Below are 21175 nucleotides of genomic sequence, written 5' to 3'. Positions count from 1 at the left end.
TATCTACCTGTGCCTTCTCCTCCTGCTTAGCTGTCCTTCTGGACCCGTCTGGGTAGACATCCTACCTGAGGCCCCAGTCCAGATAGCTCAGTCCTCCCTCTGCTTATCCCTTGGACATTAAAGATGGAAAATGGTCAGCTATGGGCCGCACTCAGGTCCTTGAAGGCCAGGAATTATCAACTTAGTTCAAGGCGTTTCCTGACTCCACAGGAGTCCCTGCACCTCCGCGGCCAAGGTCCGACCACGGTAACACCTGGTTTAGTAGGGCTCTTGTCTTGTCCAAGGGCTTGGGCTTGGAATGGTATTTGGTCTTGAAAATTACTCCTAGAAGCTTACACTGTTCACTGGCTTAGCACTGGGCCTCAGGCATCTAGATGCCTGACAGGCCAGACCTAGATATCAACAGCGGAGATGATTCCCAGGCCCGATTTATGAAAACAGCCTGGAGTCTAAACCTGTGTGATACTAGAGCAGAGATGGAGGGGAGCACTACATGAGGTTGCCATGGGGCTCAAGTCGATGCCTCAGATTGCCCCTCTAAGATTAAGATAAAAGTCACATCAGCGTCAGGCTCTTAGGCTATATGTTTGCACTGGCCATGGCTGTCATAGTGCTGCACATCGTGGCCACTGAGGGCATTAAAAGGCTTCAAAAGGGAAGAAGAGAAAGGACCTACAGTTACTGAGTGCCTGACACATGCCAAGAACTTTGCATGTAATCCTCATTGATGACCCTCTGAGACTCAGAATAATCCATGAAGCCTTTGTGTTTCTGCTATGCTGCCTGACCACAAAGTCTTAAATGTTCTGGGAAAGACAAAGAAAAGCAAAAGAGTCTAAAAGAGCAGTCCCCAACCGTTTTGGAACCAGGGACCGGTGCTGCTATGAGAATCTAATGCCTGATGATCTGAGGTGGAGCTGAGGCAGTGATGCTGGCGCTGGGGAGCGCCTTCAAATACAGATGAAGCTTGGCTCACTCGCCTGCCACTCACCTCCTGCTGTGTTGCTCAGTTCTTAACAAGTCACAGACTGATACCAGTCCATGGCCCAGTGGTCTAAAGTACTATATATACCAAGCTCTCAGCACCTGAATGTGATAAGCAGACAAAACCCACTTAAATACTGCATTCCCTCATTCACTACTGGTAGGAGCAACTTCTTTCAAACAGAATCCAGAGAAATATAGCAAAAGTCTTAAAGATGCTCATGGCCTTTGCCCCTGCAATTTCATCCCTAAGATTGCATATTCAAGAAACAGTTTAACAAAGTATCCACTGCAGAGTCCACCACAGTGCCTATATATATATATGATCTAAATGTCCAACATTCAAAGAATGATTTGGAAAATCCCAGAACCTTCCACCCATAATGTTATATAACCATTTTAAAGGATCTTAAAGACCAAGAAAAACAGAGTAAAGAATTTGTGATCAAATAAGTGAAGAGTACAAAGCATTATAAATGCTATCACCTGTAGCTTTGTAAAGTATGTACATATATACATACAAAAAGGAATGTAGCCATGGTAGGGTGGTAAGATCATGGATTTTTTTTATTATTACCATGTCTAAATTGTCTTTGCAGTGTTGTTTAGCGTCTTTTCAATTAAAGAAAGAGAGAGAAAGACAGACAGACTCAACCCAGCTCTAAGGAAAGACCCAGGAGGACCGGGGCTGGGATGTGAAGCAGAAATGGAGAACCGTCCTACATACCCGGGAGGAGGAGGCCAGGCAGGCCCCGGGGAAGGGAAGTCCTCTAGGTATGGAGAGGGGTGTAATTAGTCTGATGCTAATTACAGAAGTCTCACTAGCTTATTAATTTTTTTTGACAGACTCTGAATGAAGACTGAATTCCTTTATTAAGCCAACTTGGGTTCAGAGGCACATTTCCTGCGTGGCCATCCTCATTCTTCTCAAAAACCAAGCCTTTTCTTTTTTTTAAGGACAGCGGTAAAGTAAAATTTAGTAACAGAAACACACACCCTGGAGAAATTAAGACTCCTGCCTTAAGTGTAGAAATTCAAGACATTTCAGGAAACTACAGGGGCTTGAATAAGCAACTGAACTACAATGTTTTCTACACTGGGAAATATAAACAGAAGTGCCAAATACTTAGCCCAGTGTTAAGGGCCCCTTGATCAGTTTGCAGCCCATCTTCCTGATATTACCTCATCTTCTCCCCCACAGACAACCCCTGCTCCAGGCAAACTGAACCACCAGTAGTCCCCAAACACTTTCTTCACTTTCCTAATCCCTAGACTCTGTTCAAGCTGTCCTGCCCACCTAAAAGTCCTCTTCGCTCTTATAGCTGCTTGCTCACATCTGACCCATTCTTCAAGGCACAGCTCAAAGCCATGTCCTCCTTGAGACCTAACCTAATCCCTGAACCCTGAATTCATTACTCATTCCCGAAGTGGACCCATAGTACCTGGAACCTCTCCAAAGTCGTTACACACAGTCTGCCTCACAGCATAGTGATCTGGATAACTGCCTTTTCTACCATATTAAACCACAAGCAACTTGAGGCAAGGACCCTTTTGGACTCCTGTGTGGAGCGTGCTGTAACGCCAGGACTAAAGCACACAGCAGACCCTCAATAAACGCTTCACTGAAAGACAAGGAGAAGAGATGCATCACATTTATGTTACGTCACTTCCTACCTCAGTTGCTCCCGTTAAGCACTGCAGAGACGAAGGCGTGCTCTTCTGTGGTCTTGAGCAGGGGAGGGATGAACCCTGCTTTTCCCGTGTCCAGTCTTCACAAGACTCCAACTTCCTCCCTAGTTGACCATAGTCTGCTCGGCCCCAGGTAAACACCTTGCCAGTTTCTAAAACCAAAACATAATTTGAGTAAGGCTGTGTTCTCATGGGTAGGCACTAAATTATAAGAGAAAGCGTGAACATTTCTTTTAGTACCAACTACTATGTACCAGGAGCCTTCTTACCTTCCCCTTAAAGAAAGCATGAGTATTCATATTACAGATATGGGAAGCTGATGTTCAGAAAGGTAAAATGACTTGGTCAAGATCAAGTAAGTGGTAAGTACCAGAGCTGCATTCCAACAGAGGCTGATTCTAAAGCCCATGCTCCTGTATTTGAACACATATAGACATGACTACATAGAATGCTTCGACCACACTTTATGGCCTACCCACCCTCTCCCGTCCCCACGGCCGCCTTGCGCTTTGCCCTGATGTCTGTTCTCAGGCTCTCCTCTCTCTCACCAAGTCCAGGGCCCCCATCAGCCACCTTTAAGTCCCTCAGGCCTCTGACTTGCCCCATGTCACAATCCCTTATTCCCTTACTCTGAGCTCAATTAATGGCCTGTTTCATGTCTTTTCCCCTCCATGTAACATAAGAGGACTTTCAGAGTCTACGCTCTTACTCAAAGGAGCAATTCTAACAGTCCCAAGACAAATGTCTACATGTGCTAGAAGGAAGGGAATGATCGAAGGAAAAAAAGACAAAACCATTTAGAGCCAGAAAAGCATTCAGTTCTCTAGATGCGTCACCTGGGAAACTGGCCAGTGCTAAAGATGATTGAAGAAAATGAAGTTTGGAAAAAGAGAAATGGCCTTTCTTCTCCCAGATAAAAGAAAATTCACCAAATTCATTCAGTTGTACCAAGTGCCGCATTTGTTATTTCAACAGAAATGCAAAATCCGATGAGGCATAGATTATTAACAGATTCTCTGCAATAAATATGCATAACCATGTGCGCTGTATAAATTCTTTATACATGTTTATTTTAACAAAGAAAAACTTTGCTTAAGAGACAAAACACCAAGTAATGCATATTAAATTCTAGACAAATCTACTACATACTCTGTGTTTAGTATCAAGGCTTCATCTGGCCCCACATTCAACATATGGCTTATAGTGTCAGCTAAAAAACAACCACAGACTAATGGAGGAATTGTCAGATTATGAAAGAGATTCAGGGCTCTGCAGGGACAAAGTTCTCAGGATTGGTCTGCTTATGGACATTACCGCAGATAGCGAGAAGTTCATAGGAATCTGGCCTCTGGGCTTCTTCGAAGAGGGAGCAAAGTCTGGGCAGCCCATGAAGAAGCAGGCATATCATAAGAACTGAGAGTGGGTCCATTCAGATGTTCTACCTAATGGCCTCATGTATGCTGTTCCTTTTGTCATGGATCACGTTTCCTTATGTTACTCAATTGATGAACCATGGCTCAACCTTTACAGTCCAGTTCATGTGTCACCAGTTCTGTGAAACCTTTCTTGACTCCTCAGTTCTCCACAGAAAGGGTGAAAGCCACCCTCCCACGAGCCATCTTTATTATTGTACTCATCCGCTACTATGTTCCCATTTAACAGGTAAGAAAATTAAGGTTCGGAAAAGTACCCAGCCCAGGGTCACATGGCTAAGACACTTCTCCTTCTACAAGCCCTTGGTACTTTATTCACACTGGTCCACATCACTGAGTAACCACTCAACACTCTTCCTTCACTTCTGTAAGATTAGACCCAAAAAAGCCTATGTGCCCAGGACCCGCAAAGCGACCCATTAAACTGGCAAACCGTCCCTTCACCTGAGCTGGCTGAGTGTTACAACCAGACTGTCTTATCGCAGAGAAATTCCCAAGCAGTCAGACGAGGAGACTGTGACTTCTTAAGTAACCCTAGCATTACTCTGCTAGGAATAATTGGCGAGTTGCTATCTGCAGTTCTACAGAGGAATTATGTGATCACAAATCCCACACTGAATCCTTTCTTATCAAGTAAAACATCTTAGAACCTTCCCTGCTATCGATTACTGATGTCCAAGTCAGGCAAGACTGCCAGAATACTGTGCCACCATAATCACATCTCCAATAGCAATTCAACCATTCCACTTACATAGCACTTTTCACCTTCAAAGCACTTCACAAAGATTAACTAATTAATCCTCATGCTCCCTGGGGAGGCCATAAGCATTCTATTAGAGACAAGCCCAGAAACCAGGCCGACCTGATGTCCAGCCTTCAGTCCCAGCCTGTTTGCCCAGTCAGGTGGGTGTACTCTATGAAGCTGTCCGTTTCACCCCAAAATATACTCTGCATCAGAAAGGTCACAGAAGACAGAGGAGACTCTTATTTTTCTATTTCTTTTAAACAGACACTTATTGACCATCTCCTAAATGCCTGACACATTCATAGGTACTCTCTCAATTAATTCTCATAAAAAGTCTGTGACATATGTATTATTAAGTTTATTTCACAGATGAGGTTAAATAACTGAGAGGTTAAATGACTTATTCAAGTCCAAACAATCAGCAAGTGATGGAATCAAGATTTAAACCTGTCTTCTGACTCCAGGACCAATGGCATCTCCAGTGATTGCACAGCTGCTGTCACGAATGCATAAAACCTGGCTGATGAAACAGCCGTTCTCACAGTGTTTGAGGAGGGGGAAAATCCAGATTAAATGGATGTGTTCTGTGTACCATCCAGCTTTCCTCACTTCCCAGGAGGACATGCAGAACTCAGGACTATAAGTCCTGAAATACAGACATTAAACACAAGGATTATGATTTTAGGTCACCTGGAGTAAAAGGAAATAATCAATTCACACACAAAAGATGTTCATTGCTGCATTGTAGATAAGTGTCTGCCTCAGGCTAAAGCACGCCATCAAATCCAAGGAGATTCAGATCACAAATGTAACAAATGAATCTCTTCCTTAGAGTAAAGAATTATATATTACTACGATAAAATAGAGATACATTAATGTCACTCAAAAAGTATAGCTTTGTGTCTCCAGATAAATGATAATCCTATGAAAATAAAGTCAGCAAGCAAAACATAATTTAAAGACATGTTCATGTGAGAATTAACATAGAATAACTATGGAGCCAAGAAATATACATGGCAAAAGATCTCAACGCAAAGTAGAAAAGAGCAGGGGCCAAATGAGCAGTATTGACAAAGCATGCCCGGGGAGCCTGGAGGAAGCATTTCAAGCAAGAATTGTCCTGGCAAGCTTGATGGAACGAGTGGCATTTAAGGTGAACTTCTGGATAGGAAAAGAAAATAAGAGAGAATATCTAGGAATGGAAGAGGGGATGAACAATGACAGAAATCGAAAAGACACAAGGTGGGGCAGGTGGAGCGAGGGTGACGGGCGTGAGGAAGGGGACCGGGAGGACAGTCGAGACTCTCAGTGGGGGGCCAGCCACAGGGAAATGCCGGGCTCAGGGTCTGGACCTCACCTTCCAGGCCAGGATCCCCAAACACGCCGGCTTGCACTCCCTTATTAGTAAAACATTTTTTAACATATCACCAATATATGTATGTTCATTTATTTACACATATTGGTGTAAATATGTATAAATATTTACTTGTATTGCATACATTTATAAATTATAAATATACCTTCACTCAAAAATATACAGTATAAAACATACTCAAAAAAGTCGAAAATTTAAAAGAATGAGATAAAAACATATAAATGATGTCAGTTTTCTCTCTCCACACCCTGGAAATTTGTCTTACACACTCACTTTAGGGACAACTGATAGACCATGGGGAGACTGCAGACTTTTGAGCAGGTGTAGGGCCTAATGAAAGGAATGATTTGGGATGGTAGACCTGGCATAGGATTGGAGGAGGTCAGTAATAATGATATTCACAGCTAACACTTCCGTAGCACCTACTATGTGCCAGGCACTATTGTAAACATTCTCTACACAGTTTCCTGTTGGGACGGCCCAACAATCCCATAAGATAGGCATTCCTAACTGCCCCATTTTACTGGCAGGGAATGAGGCACTTACCCAAAGTCACAGTGGTAATAAATAAAAAGGGGACAAGGGAAAGAAGGAAGGAAACTCCTACAGCGCGACAGCTTAAGAGGCATTGGGGCTGAAACAAGGGCCGGAGTCACGAGGAAAGGGATGGGGGAAGTGCCCCGAAGTCAGGGTAGACTCAGGACAGTAGGCGGATGTGAACATTCAAGGGGGCATCTTCCTTTACTGTCCATCAAAGGGCTGCCTGGAACAGTAGCAAAGGCAGGTGAGAAGCCACAGCTATAGGCGCAGTGAGAATCTAAGCTCTTCAGGGAAGAGGAATTTTTACCTGTTCCAGGGAAAGGCATCCTGAAGATGATAAGAAGATAGATTACAGTGTAATATAAGGAACATCCACATTTTCTTAACAGAATTTGACCCCAAAGGGAACAGAATGTTATTGAAGATATCAAAATGGAGTTAGCAAACAGAGGTGGATGTTCTAAAAAGAAACCCAGGGGTCAGGCAGGCAGAGAAAAGGCCATATGACCTCTGCAGTCCCTCCCAGCTAATATTCCAGGATGCTACGAAGTCTTCTGAAACACACACACACACACACACACACACACACACACGTGCGTGAAGGAGGAGGAGACTGCTCTCTACCTATGAGTTTGTTGTAATTCATCTGTTTATAAATACCAGCTACTTTGGGGGTTATTATGTTTTAGAGTGTAAGAATCTTATTTCTGTAACTCATCCTTTGCTCTGCCACACTGACAGAGATTTTATAAAAAGGCATTTGGTGACAATAAGCAAGGGCTGGTCAAACACAGAACTAACTGCCTGAGTCACCCGGCTAATCTTCCCATGTGAGGAGCAGGAAAGAGGGAAGAGAGAGCTCAGAGCGCGGGCACCGGAAGCAGTCTCACCAAGCTGCTCTTCCACAAAGCCTCTTTACCGCTCCCCTCTGTCCCCGGATGTCTCTACTACTCCTGACCCCGTTCACCTAGTCAACTGTTACTCACTCACTCTTCAGTTCTGCTGAGCCCTCAATCCAGATCAGACTGTTCTGTGCAACAATCTCAGAGAACCACGTTCCTCATCTTGGGATCACTGATGCCAGTTTATAAATGGATACTCATTAGGAAGACTGTTCGATTAATGTCTGTCTTCCCCTCTGGAGAGCCAGCTCTATGCTAGCAGGGGCTCTCTGTTTTAGCTCCTTGCTTATCCTAGAATAATGCCCAGTACAAAGGAAATGCTCATTAAATATTTGCTGCATGAATAAATAAATGCATTAATCTACCTGCTTCTTGCTCACCACTACTAAACTATATCATTCACTGGCTCCACCTTGAGCATATTATTCCACATCTGTAAAATGGGAATAATAACATTGACCTCACAGGGCTGTTGCAAGAATATTTTTGCATAAAGTACATGACACGTAATAGTAAATGTTAACCACTATTACTATTATTCCCCTGACCTGAACACCACCAGTCTTATCAAGGATTTCCACAGTTCCACCCACAGTTTCCACCAATTTGTCAAATCTTTTCAACCAAGTCCCATCTACCAATGTCTTAGGGTCAATGTCTCTGCTGATAATCCAAGAAAAGGAAGAGCGTTGAAGGCTCCGTCATGGAATTCTAGATGTTTGTAAGACTCAAGATTGTCTCTGACACATCAGAGGCCTCTGAAGTACTGCACAATACAAATCAATTAAAGCTAAGAAAAAAGAAGAAAGAGGAAAAGAAGTGGAGAAGAGAGGTGAAGCGAGGTAAGCTGGAGAAGGGAGGAAGTTTAACCGAAGACTCAGGCGACCTGGATCCTAATCCTGGCTTCTCTCCTAGGCTACATGACTTTGAACAGGTCCCTTCTCTAGGGACCTAGTTTTCCCATCCATAAAATAAGAGGGCTGGAATAGCGACATTTTCCTAATCTAAACTTTTAATAAACAACGTCTAAAACTCCTCAGTGTCAAAATAAGCAGTGTACAATCTAATGTTATTGGTGCCTTTGGAATATTTAGTCTGACCAGTGACCTAAAAGAAAACATCCACTTTAATATCAAAGACTATTCACACAGCTCACAATTTAAATAAAAATCGGGACTTGACTGCATATCGTATTATATTTTAGTAAAATTTCTCTCATCTCCAAAGTCATGTCATGAACAATATCACATAATAAAAAGTTTGGAATTTTTAAAAAGTTAATGCAAGGATAAAATTTCCAAACATGAGCTGCCCAACCAAAAAAGGGGAGAAGCAGCAGCCTGCACAGATAGTGAACAAAAGGTAAAGGACTGGGGAGAATTTACTTATCAAAAGCTGACTGTATAAAACTCTGCTTTAAGGTACTACCATTAAGTTAATTTAATCTATCCTTAATAATTGGAGCAAACCCCATTTTACAGAAAAAGGAACAGATCACAGAAGTTAAATGACTTGCTCAAGATGCTACAGCTGGAACATGGCAAAGCTGCAATAATAATGATAATAATAATACTCATAGCTGATATTTTGAGGTTACTTATTTCATGCTAAACTCTTTCTATGAATTGTTCCATTTAGTCCACAAAAACGCCCCATGAGTATGTATTATTATAATCCTCAAATTACAGGTGAGGACATTTAAAGCACAGAGAGAGGTTAAGTCTTGGGCTGAGAGTCCGCAGCCATCAGTGGCAGAACCCAGATGGAACCCAGCAGCCTGGCATTGGAGTCAGGGCCCCCAGTCACTGCCCCTCAGAGGACACACTGCTTTTCACTGGATCACACTGCCTCTTCTAAACATTCCAAGGACTTGCAGAGAGTCACAGGGAGGCACACGTGGGCTAAGGACACAAAGAGAGCCCAGCAGTGAGTGACCAAGTGAGCTTCATCCTTGGCCTACATAGCAAAGATCAGAGTCCCAAAACATGTCGGGCATTCCACACGGCTGCTCCATTTTCACCTTTGACTATGAGCTGTCAAATCGGGGGCACCGGTGATAGAAGTCAAGGTAAACTACACCCTGAGGAGTCCCCAGACCAGCTGCAGGACTACCTATACCACACAAGGTTGGAGTTTCCCAGAAAAAGATGAATGTTTTCTTCTTTCAAACCATATAAGGACATCTCAGGAAGCCCTAGTCTTAGATTGTTTAGTAGCTCCCTTGCCTTCCACACAGTCTCTCCCTCCAAATGTTCTTCAATGCCGGATGGCTGCCCCTCTGTCAAGGGCATACTCTACTTCCTCACTCCCAGGCCTCAGGGACATGCTGTGCCCCAGCCCACAATGCTGGTCAGCCTGTAATGTCAGTGGGCCTGCTTGTTCCACCTACAGGATCCCTTCTCACCCTTCAGGGCCTGGCTCACATGCCGCTGCCTCCCTAAAGCATCCCATCATCTCCTGGTCAGAATAAGCCATCTTTCCCTTTAGGAGCCACTGTCATGGTGCTTGTACCCTCTGTTCCAACAACTATTCTATGCTGCCAAATATAAGATTTAACGACATGTCTTATGTTGCCCTCTGTATTAGTCAAGGTTATCCAGAGAAACAGAACAGTTATATGGAAAGAGATTTACAAGGAACTGGCGCACATGACTATGGAGGCTGGCAAGTCCAAAATCTGTAGAGCTGATGTCTCAGTTCAAAGGCTCTCATGCAGGAAGAGCTGATGTTCCACTTGGAAAGCAGGATAATTCTCTTACTCAGGGAAAGGTCAGCCTTTTGTCCTATTCGGGACTTCAACTGATTGGGTGAGGCCCACCCACACTAGGGAGAGCAATCTGCTTTACTCGATTTACATGTAAATGTTAATTTCATCCAAAAACATCTTCACAGATATACTCTGAACAATGTTTACCAAATATCTGGGTGCCATGTGGCCCAGTTAAGTTGATACATAAAATTAACCACCATACCCACTAAAGGGTGAAGAACAGTTATCCTTTCTCCCTGCATTCCTCATAGTACCTAGTATAGTATAGGGCCTGACCAAGAGCAGATATTCAATGTTTGCTGAAAGAAAAAGGAGTTATAGACATCACTCTCACCATGGACTTTCATATGCCACCAACGACATCAGAGACCATCTCACCCAACTCCCCAAAGAGAAAATGAAACTGAGGAAAGTAAATAACTTTTCCAAATCACAAAGAATACTTACAAGCAAAGCCAGGCACTCATAATATTCAAAAAATTGTTACTGAGCCCTTTCTCTATGCCAGACACTGTCCCAGGTGCTGGGCGCCACAGCAGTGAAGAAAACAGACAAAACTCCCTTCCTTCATAAAGCTTACATTCTAGCGTGGCGAAGACAGACTACAGACAAGAAACATATAGAACATATCCCCAGGCAAATAACTTTATGTGCTATAGAGAGATACAGAGAAAGGAAACAGGCAGAGCTGGGGAGAGAGGTAGAGGCCGAGGACCGGTGCCCAGTTCCTGATGTCCTGTCTGGGGCTTTTCCTCTGTAGCATACCAAGCTTTCTTAAAGGAAGAATTTTAAATCTAAGAGACCTCAGCCGACTCATGAAGGTACAATAAAACTTGCTCTAACTGTCTCTCAGGACTATGATGAAAATAAATACGAACGCACTTTGTAAACTCTAAATAGAGGTGCTAATAATATATTATGACCATCGCTCTTTTTTTAAAGCCAGTTTGCAAAGAACCATCACGAGAGGCTGGACCTCAAGCCCCTGCTCTGAGCAGGCTGCTCTGGCGCAGTGCTCGGGCTTCCTGCTCCTCACGGGACCCAGCAGGCTGCTACTCATAGCCGGCAGCCGCTCGGCACCCACAGAAAAGTCCCTGATTGAGGCCAGTGACTCTGCAGATGTTTCCCTACTCATTTCACATTCAAACTCCAAAGCTTCTTTGCACACTTTTAGACTCTTATTAATAACATTTTAAAATGCAGATTGCTGCCTAATCTTAGCTGCGTAATTAAAAAAATAATCTTGCCTCTCTCCCTCCCAGCAAGGAAGGAAACTATACCCCAGGGCTTCTGCAGCTAAGAATCATACGGAATCATACGCCGCAGAAAAGCCAGTAGGAGGCTCAAGGGGGAAACGAGAGCGGGGGGACTTGAAGCCAGGAAGCGAGTCTAATCCCTCGATTTTAGAGAAAAATGAAAATGAGGCTGAAGGAGGGGAATGATTTGCCCAAGGACACACAATGTATTTTGGCAGAGTCAGAACCAGAATCCCGGTTTCTGGCTTCCCTGTATGTAGACTCCGTCTACTGCTTCTTGGGGAGAGGAAAGGAGGAAGACAGACTGTAAATTCTTGGAGGGTAGGAATCTTACCTATGTGATTCTCCTTATCCACTACTCACCCAGAGAAATAGCCATGGGTTTCAGATATTCAAGAGGATTATGGGAACAGGTTCGAAATTCTTTATAGTCAGTTTAGACTCAGACTGTCACAGCAAGAAGGGACCTCGGGACACTCTAACTCAACTGTCTGCTTCTAGCTGGGAAAAGAGAGGCCCACTAAAAAGTGACTTATGTACCTCACGTCAAACAGTGAGTTAGATCCCAGGCCCCCTGACTTCTAGCACATCCTGTCCACAGCTTCTTACAAAAATACCAGTCAACCTCTCAAAGCTTCCGTTGCTACCCACAATTACCAAAGGTTTCCTGGGTCCCTTGGCTGGGAAGAATAGAGATAGGTGAGGTCCACAAGGCCTGCCTCTCTGAGATGGTTTCTTGGAAGGCCCAAGGGCTGGGTGATGGAAAACATACCTCCCTACACCCATCTCCTTGAGGTTCTCTTCTCCCTACCTACAACTGCTGTCCCTGGCCAGACTTCAGTTATTGTCCACTGCAAAAGATCATCAGCAGTTTCTATCTCTGTGAAGTTACAAAAAAAGAAGTTAAAAAAAAAAAAAAGGCCAAGTACTGCACCCAGCTGTTGGTGAGGCCGAGTTTTCCACTGATGACGATGACTCACAGCGCCTGAGCTGGAGGCTGGAGCTGGGAATGAGACTTGGCTAGGGAAAGCCGCAGTTCGCAAGCACGCCTGGGCCTGCAGAGGTATGTTTGAGTTCCTTCAGTAAAACCCCAGCATCTGATTGTGGGAACACAGCGCCCCCCGAAGACCACCCTGAGGCCCTGCAGAAGATGAACCATAAATGGGGACCAGCGATCCTGCAAAAGCTCACTGTGATATCGAAGTTGTTGTGTTAGCAAGCCGGAGTCCCACCTCCTAAACCCCAAGAGATCCCACAACTCCCTAGAACTATTTGCATCCTCAGCCTCCAAAGAGAAACTGGCTTTTGCTTAATGGAAGGCCCAGATTAAGATCTTCGAGCGGGGGAGACAAAGGTTGGCTCCAATCTTTTGGTGGAGAAATAATTCGCCCAGGGGCGGAAGCGAAGAGAGGAGGGAGCCTTTCCTGGGATGGCAGTTCATGGTCAACCAGTGACAATATTTGGGAACATGACATGACTTTGGATGATGCCTCTCAAATTTCTTCTAACCCCACCCTTGGACCAGGTTCTACATGAGAGACGGGTATAAAAGACCGACTGGAGTCCTGATAGAGTTGCACTCACAGATAGGGGAGCACTCTTTCCACCTCCTCATGTGAGGACACTGCAAGGGAAACCACTGAGCAATAGGACAAGGTCGGGAAGAGTCTGTGGAAGTGATGTCCACTCCACTATCAATGGTTTGGGAATTTTCCACTTGTATCAAGCAGTAGTAGTAACAAGCATCACCTGAGGAGGCCACTAAGAACCCATTATGATCAAGCACCCACCAAGGGAGGGAAGAAAATCAGGACACTTGGCGTCCCAGTAATTTCTATGTAAGGGACTGAGGGGAGGCTCGGGATCAAAGTCCACTGTCAAAGCTGGTGGGCGGTGTGACAAGCATTGAAGTTATATTTAAATTGCTTATCTGGAGGTGTATGGCCTTGTGGCATGAAGGGCCACCAGTCCAGATCCATGGTGGGAGAGCCTGTCCTTCCTGTCCACATCTGCCGATTCCCCTCCCAGTCTGCTCTCTGTTCCCATCTGTCCCTCAGGCCCCAGAAGCAGCACCCTTTACCAGCACCCCACCTGCCAAGAAACTCCAAGTCACTAATATGACCTTCTGTAAAAACCTGACAAGGTTGAAGAACACCACCCATGGCCTTCACCTTTAGCCACACCAGACACAGCAGTACCAAAGCCAGAGTGCCTTCCCTGGAGAGGCTGACTTCTCCATGGCCAGAGACTAGGAAAAGCATCTGCTACACAGGATTTTTCATTTCACAGGATCAGCTCCAACCAAATCAGCAGAGCACCGTTACTACGGACCATCTGCCAGGACCCGGAAACAGCCCTGTTACATAAAGGGGCTGGTGAAACAAAATTTATTAAACTGGATTTTTCCTCTAGACAAAGCCCTTCGAGTCTCTCTTAGGAGGGGCCGGGTAGGGTAGTGGAAGGTCTCTGGGCAAGACACCCAGGGGGTCCTAATCCTGACTCTGTGAGACTTATGGGACCACCTCCCCAGGCTTCTGTTTTCTCAAATTTCAAATCAAGATGAGATGGTCGCTCCCAGCATTATAATTCCATGACTTCTTATTGTTTTCACCCAATTGGCAAAAAAGGAAGCAGATTTTGATATTAATTTTGCACTGCAAGGTTATTTTTCTAAAAAAGATCACTACCTTCACAGTTGTGGGCTTAAAAGAGAGCAGTGGAGAATGGAGCCACGGACGCTGGGGCTGGCTGGAGGAAAGCACATGAGGGAGAAACCAAAGGTGGGAACCTTCGATCAGGCCAGGCAGGAAAGGCCCGAGCAAATCTCAAATAGCTTTGCCAAGAAGCAGCACTGCCACTGACCCCTTGCCTCTGCACACAGTAATTTTCAGTTGACGAGGTGCTTTCACATCCAGGATCTTACTCGAACCTCACGACACCCTCAAAACTGATGAGGTGATATCGTTGACCTCCATTTCACACCGGGTGCAGTAAGGCTAAGAAACTAGATAGGCTGACTGCTCTTCGGTTTCCTTGCACATAGAATGGGCGTGAGCCTTACTCGGCAAACTCTGTGTAAGGATTAGATGATTTCAGAGAGCCCTGGCGAAATGCCTGGCACATAGTGCATCCTTGATAAACGTGGGTAACCTCCCCCATACACTCTCATCTCCTCAGGGCAATGTGGGATGAGCCCCAAAGCTGCTCATCTTTAGGCCCCTAGGAAATGCTTCAAGATGGAAGGCGACATGGTGGCTTCCTCAGTGACCTTCCATGTCGCCTGAGACAGCTTCCCAGAAGGCAGACCAAGGAGCCAGATAACCCGTCCCTACCATTCTCACAGATTCTAATAGTCACCCCAGCTCATGGAGAAATGGGGTTCCCCTGAGAATCAGAATACCTCAAAATCAACCACAGGGATGAGACCTGAAGCAAAAAGCAGGCATGAGGCCTCAACACGGGAGCCTGAACAAGCCACCCGGATGGAGGCAGGGCCTTCTCCTGCACTGTTCCCCTCTCCTGCAGAAACCTTCAGCAGCTCCTTCCACTGCTCACAGAATAAAGCCTGAGTAAGGACCCATGCCATTTATACTTAAACGTTTCCAGTCCCTTCTCATTCTACCTGGCCCTGTGTTAAGCAAACTGTACCAAGGTGCAATTCCCACTTCCACACCTTTGTCTGCAGTATTCCTTCTGCCTGGAATGTCACCTTTGCCTGTTCAACAAATATTTTTTGAATAATAGGGTGAAGGGACGGAGAAAGGAACATGTGAATGAGTGAATGACGTACTACATCTCTGTGATGCAGACAAATTAGGGATTATGATTTCCATTAAACAGATGAGGAATTTCAGGCCCAGAGAGGCTAAATGACTTGCCCAAAATCACACAGCCAACAAGCAGCCAAATTAGAACTTGAACCTGGCTCTTCAGGACTACTTTGGCTTCCTCCTGAGGTAAAAAGTCACTCACAGATTACGAAAAAGCTGATCCAAGATTCCTCAAAATGGGCCACTTTTATCTTGGCACACATCCGAGAGCACTTTAAGGCACTGGCTGTCACTATGATTATTCAGAGTTCCCGTGAGGCAGGCAAGGTCCCTCGAGAAAGGGCAAGCACAGTGCCATCTGTCAGGAACCTAAAAATGATGGTGAAATTACAGGCCCGTCACTTACAGCTTACTTTCAGAGAGCTCTTGGAACAAATCAATCCCACCAGGAAAGAGAAGGATTCCTTGAATGGAAACTGAGCCCTTCCCAGACTATCTGGTGAGCTTGCAGTATGGCTGGTGCCACCATCCACCATGGACAGATGAGGAAGCCAAGGACTCACGGCGAGGCCTTGTAGACATGCGAAGGCAAAGCTGGTCCCCACACCCTGGGGCACTAGGCAAGGCTGTCAGCCTGAGGATGCTGAGGCTCTCAGCCCTGGGCTTCTCCAAGAAGCTAGGAAGAAGGCAGGGCCGCGGGCTAGGTCTCCAGAGCACAGTCACTAAAAATGAAACAGCTTCCATATCCAAAAGCCGCAGTTAGCTATTCCATGCAACAGGCCCACACTGAGTCTCTTCCCTGATACCAGGGGAGGTCCAGGAGTGAATGAAACAGACCAGGTCCTAACCCAAACCCTGCGGGGCTCACATGTGGTGAAGAGAGAACGACAACAAATAAGTAAACAATAATGATACTATGGTTTCAGGCAGTGAAAATCACTAACGTGAAAAATAAAGTAGGACAGGAACAGAGTGTGGCTAGGACAGGCTGGTGGTGGCTACTTTCGACGGGGTGAACAGGGGGGCCTCTAAGAGAGGTGACAGTTGGGCAGAAAGCGATGCAAGTGTGGCAACAGTTTGTGGGGATCCAGGAGATGAGCACTCCTGACAGGTGACTGCTAGAGGACAGACACAGAGGGGAAAAGCTATTTGCCACCGGCCACCAGCCCCGAGCCTGCCCTTTACTGCCACCAAGGCCTCCCCAGCCCCTAGCGGCCCACAGCTCCCCCAAACCTTCCTCCAGGGAAGAGAGAAGAATATTCATTCCCCCTACTCTACAGCCTGAGCATCACCTGCTGCATTTCCAGTGCAGACATTTTGAGGGGACGTAGCAGGATGAAATGAAATGAATACAACCTTCGACATCAAACAGCATGGTCCAAGTATCTGCTTTGCTTAACTAGCGGCGTGACTTTAAACAAGCCACTCAGCCTTTCTGAGCTTCGATTTCCTCACCTGGAATGCAAGGGACATGAACCCCCACTTCCGAGGGTTATAAGGGGTATGTAAGTGGCAGCACCTGGCAGAGTACCTAGTACATGGTAAATGCTTGGCAAAGATTGGTTCCCTGCCCTACTCTGACCCCATCGGAAATTAAAATAAAATTTTTTGTGCTGGCTCATGTTCACTACAGTGTGCCTATGGCAGGGCCCTAGGCCTGTCCCTCTGCTGGGTGTGGGGGCTGTGAGATGACTCTTGGTGATTCCATCACAGCACAGCCTGATGGGAGGGCCTTGGCGGGGGAGGAGAATGGGGCAGACAGGAGAAAAGCAGAAAAGACAGTAAACACTGCCCTTACTGTGGGGGTTGGGGGGCGTGTGGAAATCATTAGGCCCAGACACTCCAAGAAACCAGGATCAAGGCAGACAGTTAACTGCTGACCCCTTCCCTTTCCACCTCTGGCTCAACGGCCCAGGGCCAAGGCCCTTGTCTCCCGGCTCTCCTGTGGGGCAGCCAGCTATAGACCAAACTGATCTCAGTTCTTCTCACAAGCGAGGAGGTACTTGGGTATTAACTCATGGTGAGACCTTAGGTAGCCCTTTCCCTCTCTGGGCCTGAGTTCTCCCATCCATCCATAAAAAGAGGGGAGGGCCTGGGATGACCTCTGGGGATCCTTTCAGCTCTGACCTTGCTAATTCTGACTCGCCCTACCCACCTCACCCCTAAGGCTGTTTGCTGGCCCACTGCTGCCATCTGGTGGCCCTCCAGGGTCCACTGCACTTGGCTTTGGCCAGGGTTCCCGACAAGCCCCTTATTCGAATGCACCTATTTCTAAGGGTGAATCGTGCTTCTGCTTCAGCTAGACACAAATTGCACTTCTCTGGACCACAGATCAATTGGTATTCTTTGCCAAATACAAAAACCAAAAATAACACCAGAATTTCATCTCTCTAGCAGAGATAACACACTGCAGCTGAGAGTCTGACCTCCTTGCCTAGAGAAAGTAATCTGCCCAAGGTCACACAGCTGCCTGGCTCCCGGACCAGTGCACAACTCCACTTTACCACAATGCTTAGAGTTGGTGGGCATCCTGGAAACCAAAAATAAAGTCAGCCCAGGGCCAAGGAAACAAAGCCTTTGGAAAGTGGGAAGCAAATTGTCAGGATTCCTTGCAAACCTCAAGTAATGGGAAGACAGGACATGTGAACATGTGAGCAATGCTTGCAGAAATTCACTGGAAATAAACTGGAGGTGCCCAGGGTATCTTTTGACCTTGGAGGGCCTCATTCGCGAGAACTCTTGCAGGCCTCCAAGCTACCACCACAGCCTGGATTCCAGGCTGAGCAACCTGCTAGAGGGTGAAGGAGACACAGGGGGGTAGCAGCATGTGTCTGCAAGTGCGTCCCCCACTGCACCAGTTCCTCAGGATAGAGTTATAGCTTTTCTGTTCTATCTCCAGGCCTCTAAGCATCTGGCCAGAGGAGCTCAATAAAGCTATATACGAACAGATCCCTTACATTCCTGCACAGTCATGGGAACTGTCCACCCGTTGTGGATTCAACTGATCACACTCTTGACTCTGTCTACAATCTTCTTCTAAACCCTATAGTGCAGACCTTGAAAAAACATTCTGTGTGACTTTATATAGGTCATTTGCCTTTTCTGGCCTCTACTATCTCACATGTGCAGCATAATTGAGGTTCTACTGGATGATCTTCAAAGTCCTTTTAATTCTAAAATTCTAAAATTTGAAACCATATCAGGGCAAATCAAGGCAACTCTTCACCTGCAGAGCAGATATGAGAAAGGAGGAAGTAGTTAAACAATGCTTCCCTCTAGTGGTTTAATGCTGTCACTACACCCTCTCAGCCCTAAACCCTATCACTGAACTCCGTTTAATTCCACCCTGAACTCTGAACAGAAGAGAAATGGGCTGCAGCCAGCAGAAGAGACATCAGAGACGCCAGGCTCCAGGAACCACTGAGGCCTCTGAGTAGGTTCCACACCAGTGGAGAAACTCTCCATTTTTAGGAACAAGTACATATTGGAGCTCAAAGGACCTTCTGTGACTTCCAATTTCTCTCTTCAGATGAGGAAACCAAGGTTCAAGGATGTTCAGAAAGGACTTGCCTGAGGTCACGAAGCTGACTCACGACTGAGCCAAAAATAGACCCTCGCTTTCCTGCTTCCTTCCACAGTCTCTTGCCGCCCAAATGAGGCCCATGGAAGTAATCTGTCAAGGATTTACACACAGGAATGGGGAGCAAAGGGGCCAGTACCCTGCACCAAGGGACAAGAAACTTTATTCATTAATTTAACATTTATGGGCAATATAATCAGACTGCAAATTACATATTCAGCATAGAAAATATAAAAGAAGATAAAATTCACTCATAATCCTACCAATCAGAGATATTATCCCAGCATATTTCCTTCTAGTCTTTTCTATGCAAACATCCTTTTAAAAAAAAATTAGAAGTTATAGTGTAGTAACCTATTGCAATCTTCTCTTTTCACTTACTATATCATGAGCATATTCCTCTGTCATTAAATATCCTTCTAAAACATCCTGGTTAATGGCTACATAGTCTAACATATGGTTGTACCATAATTTACTTAAGCAACCCCCCTACAATCTCATTTGTTTTTGTCATTATAACTTAGGCTGCAATGAATTGCAATATTCTTAATATTTTAACATCCACGATTATTTCTTTAAGCCAGTTTTAATATTTTATAGGATAAAATTTTAGAGCTGAATGGCCTGTAGAGATATGTCTGCAATCTCCTATTACCCAGATAGAAAGGAGACCAGAGAGTTTCATGTCTTGCCCAAGGACAAAGAGAAAGCCACAGAACCCAGTCCTGAACTCTCCACTCATTAAAATGTGACCTTCCCAAAGGATTTCACACCCTCTCTGACCACCCTCCTTCCCCCAAAACCCCAGAGCCTTCAGTGTCTGAGCCATGCCTCTGGCTTTGTCACAGTCTTTTTTCTTCTTCCACTAAGTATTTCATTTGGTTATCCAACTATAAGATTCCTGAAGGTAGTTCTGGATTTTATATTCCCCTGTATTCTGTAGCATAGTGCTACAAACATATAGGTAAGCATTCCACAAATTCCTGCTGAAGGATCAAGGATAACTGAGAATTTTCTTCCTTATTACCTGGGAGAGTGTTCCTGGCAATAATTGGAGAAAGATGCCTCTTTGAAGAGTAAAAAAAGTTCAATGAATGAATTAGAGCATTCTGAGATGCCTTCAACATGGAATTATAGCATCAGGCTTGGACACAAAAGACCAGGTTCAAGTTTTAGCTCTGCCCATCTGTGTGAACCAGAGTGATGCCATTAATCAATTAGGGACTTGTCTGTGAAGATGCTAATACCCATCTTGTTAACTTCATATGAGAAAATATATGTGAAAGCACTTTAAAGTGGTCCATGAGAGCTGACTGCTGTTGTAGTATCATAAATGAAAATACATCTACTATCTGCGGCCATGCCACCCTGAACAAGCCTGATCCCGTCTGATCTCGGAAGCTAAGCACGGTCAGGCCTGGTTAGTACTTGGATGGGAGACCACCTAGGAAGACCAGGTGCTGTAGGTGTAAAAAATAAAAATAAAAAATAAAGGACTGTAAGCTGATAAGGTCCTTGCAATCTGTGAGGTCAACCAGGGGTTGCCTCACCTATAAAAAAAGAAAAGAAAAGAAAAGGAAAAAAATACATTTGCTTCCATGAATCCTAGAATGGCCTCCTGACACTTGCTCCAGGGGTACCATCTCCTAGTTTCTATTCCATGCACAGATCCATTAAGAGAATCTATGGCTACACATTTCAGGTAATAATCAGTGTTTTCTTGAAGCAGAACTTCATGTACAGAAGGAACTATTTTATTACTCCTGCTTCAGGTCCCTGGGTTTGATTAGTTAAGTCATCCACACTTCCTCATCATCTCTGGAGAGAATGTGACAAGGTGGACAGAGTACTGGATCGAGAGCCATGAGACCTGAGTTCTGTCCTAGCTCCTTCACTTACTCCCTGTGCTTCCTCCTCTTCAGCCCTCAGTTTCCCCATGTCTAAACTGAGGGAGTCAGGGCAGATGAGATCTAAGTTCTCATCCATTCCTGACATTCTAAGGATTCTAGGATAAAAACTAATGACTTAATAATAAGCAAAAAATATCCATTTCAAAATAGTCCTTTCAGCTCAGTTTGACTTTCAACTATCGGGTTTCCAAAGCTCTAAAACACAAACATCATGAATTCCA

At 45.2% G+C, this 21175-nt stretch overlaps 1 protein-coding gene and 1 pseudogene across 8 annotated transcripts in view; one reads left to right on the top strand and one right to left on the bottom strand.

The window, feature by feature from the left end:
* Positions 1–21175, bottom strand: part of SERGEF (secretion regulating guanine nucleotide exchange factor) — a 180811-nt gene that overhangs the window by 132120 nt on the left and 27516 nt on the right. For all 8 annotated transcript variants that reach the window (XM_039851528.1, XM_039851531.1, XM_039851535.1 and 5 more), the window contains one exon: positions 2659–2825. In XM_039851528.1, coding sequence (XP_039707462.1) covers positions 2659–2825 — 167 coding nt within the window. The remainder of the gene's footprint in view (positions 1–2658; positions 2826–21175) is intronic.
* LOC120593655 (uncharacterized) lies at positions 20395–20513 on the top strand (annotated as a pseudogene).

The sequence above is a fragment of the Pteropus medius genome, unplaced genomic scaffold, assembly GCF_902729225.1.
Source record: "Pteropus medius unplaced genomic scaffold, Ma_sr-lr_union100, whole genome shotgun sequence".
Taxonomy (NCBI): Eukaryota; Metazoa; Chordata; class Mammalia; order Chiroptera; family Pteropodidae; genus Pteropus; species Pteropus medius.
Note: the sequence above shows the minus strand (reverse complement) of the source record. Positions and strands in the feature narration are given on the sequence as shown.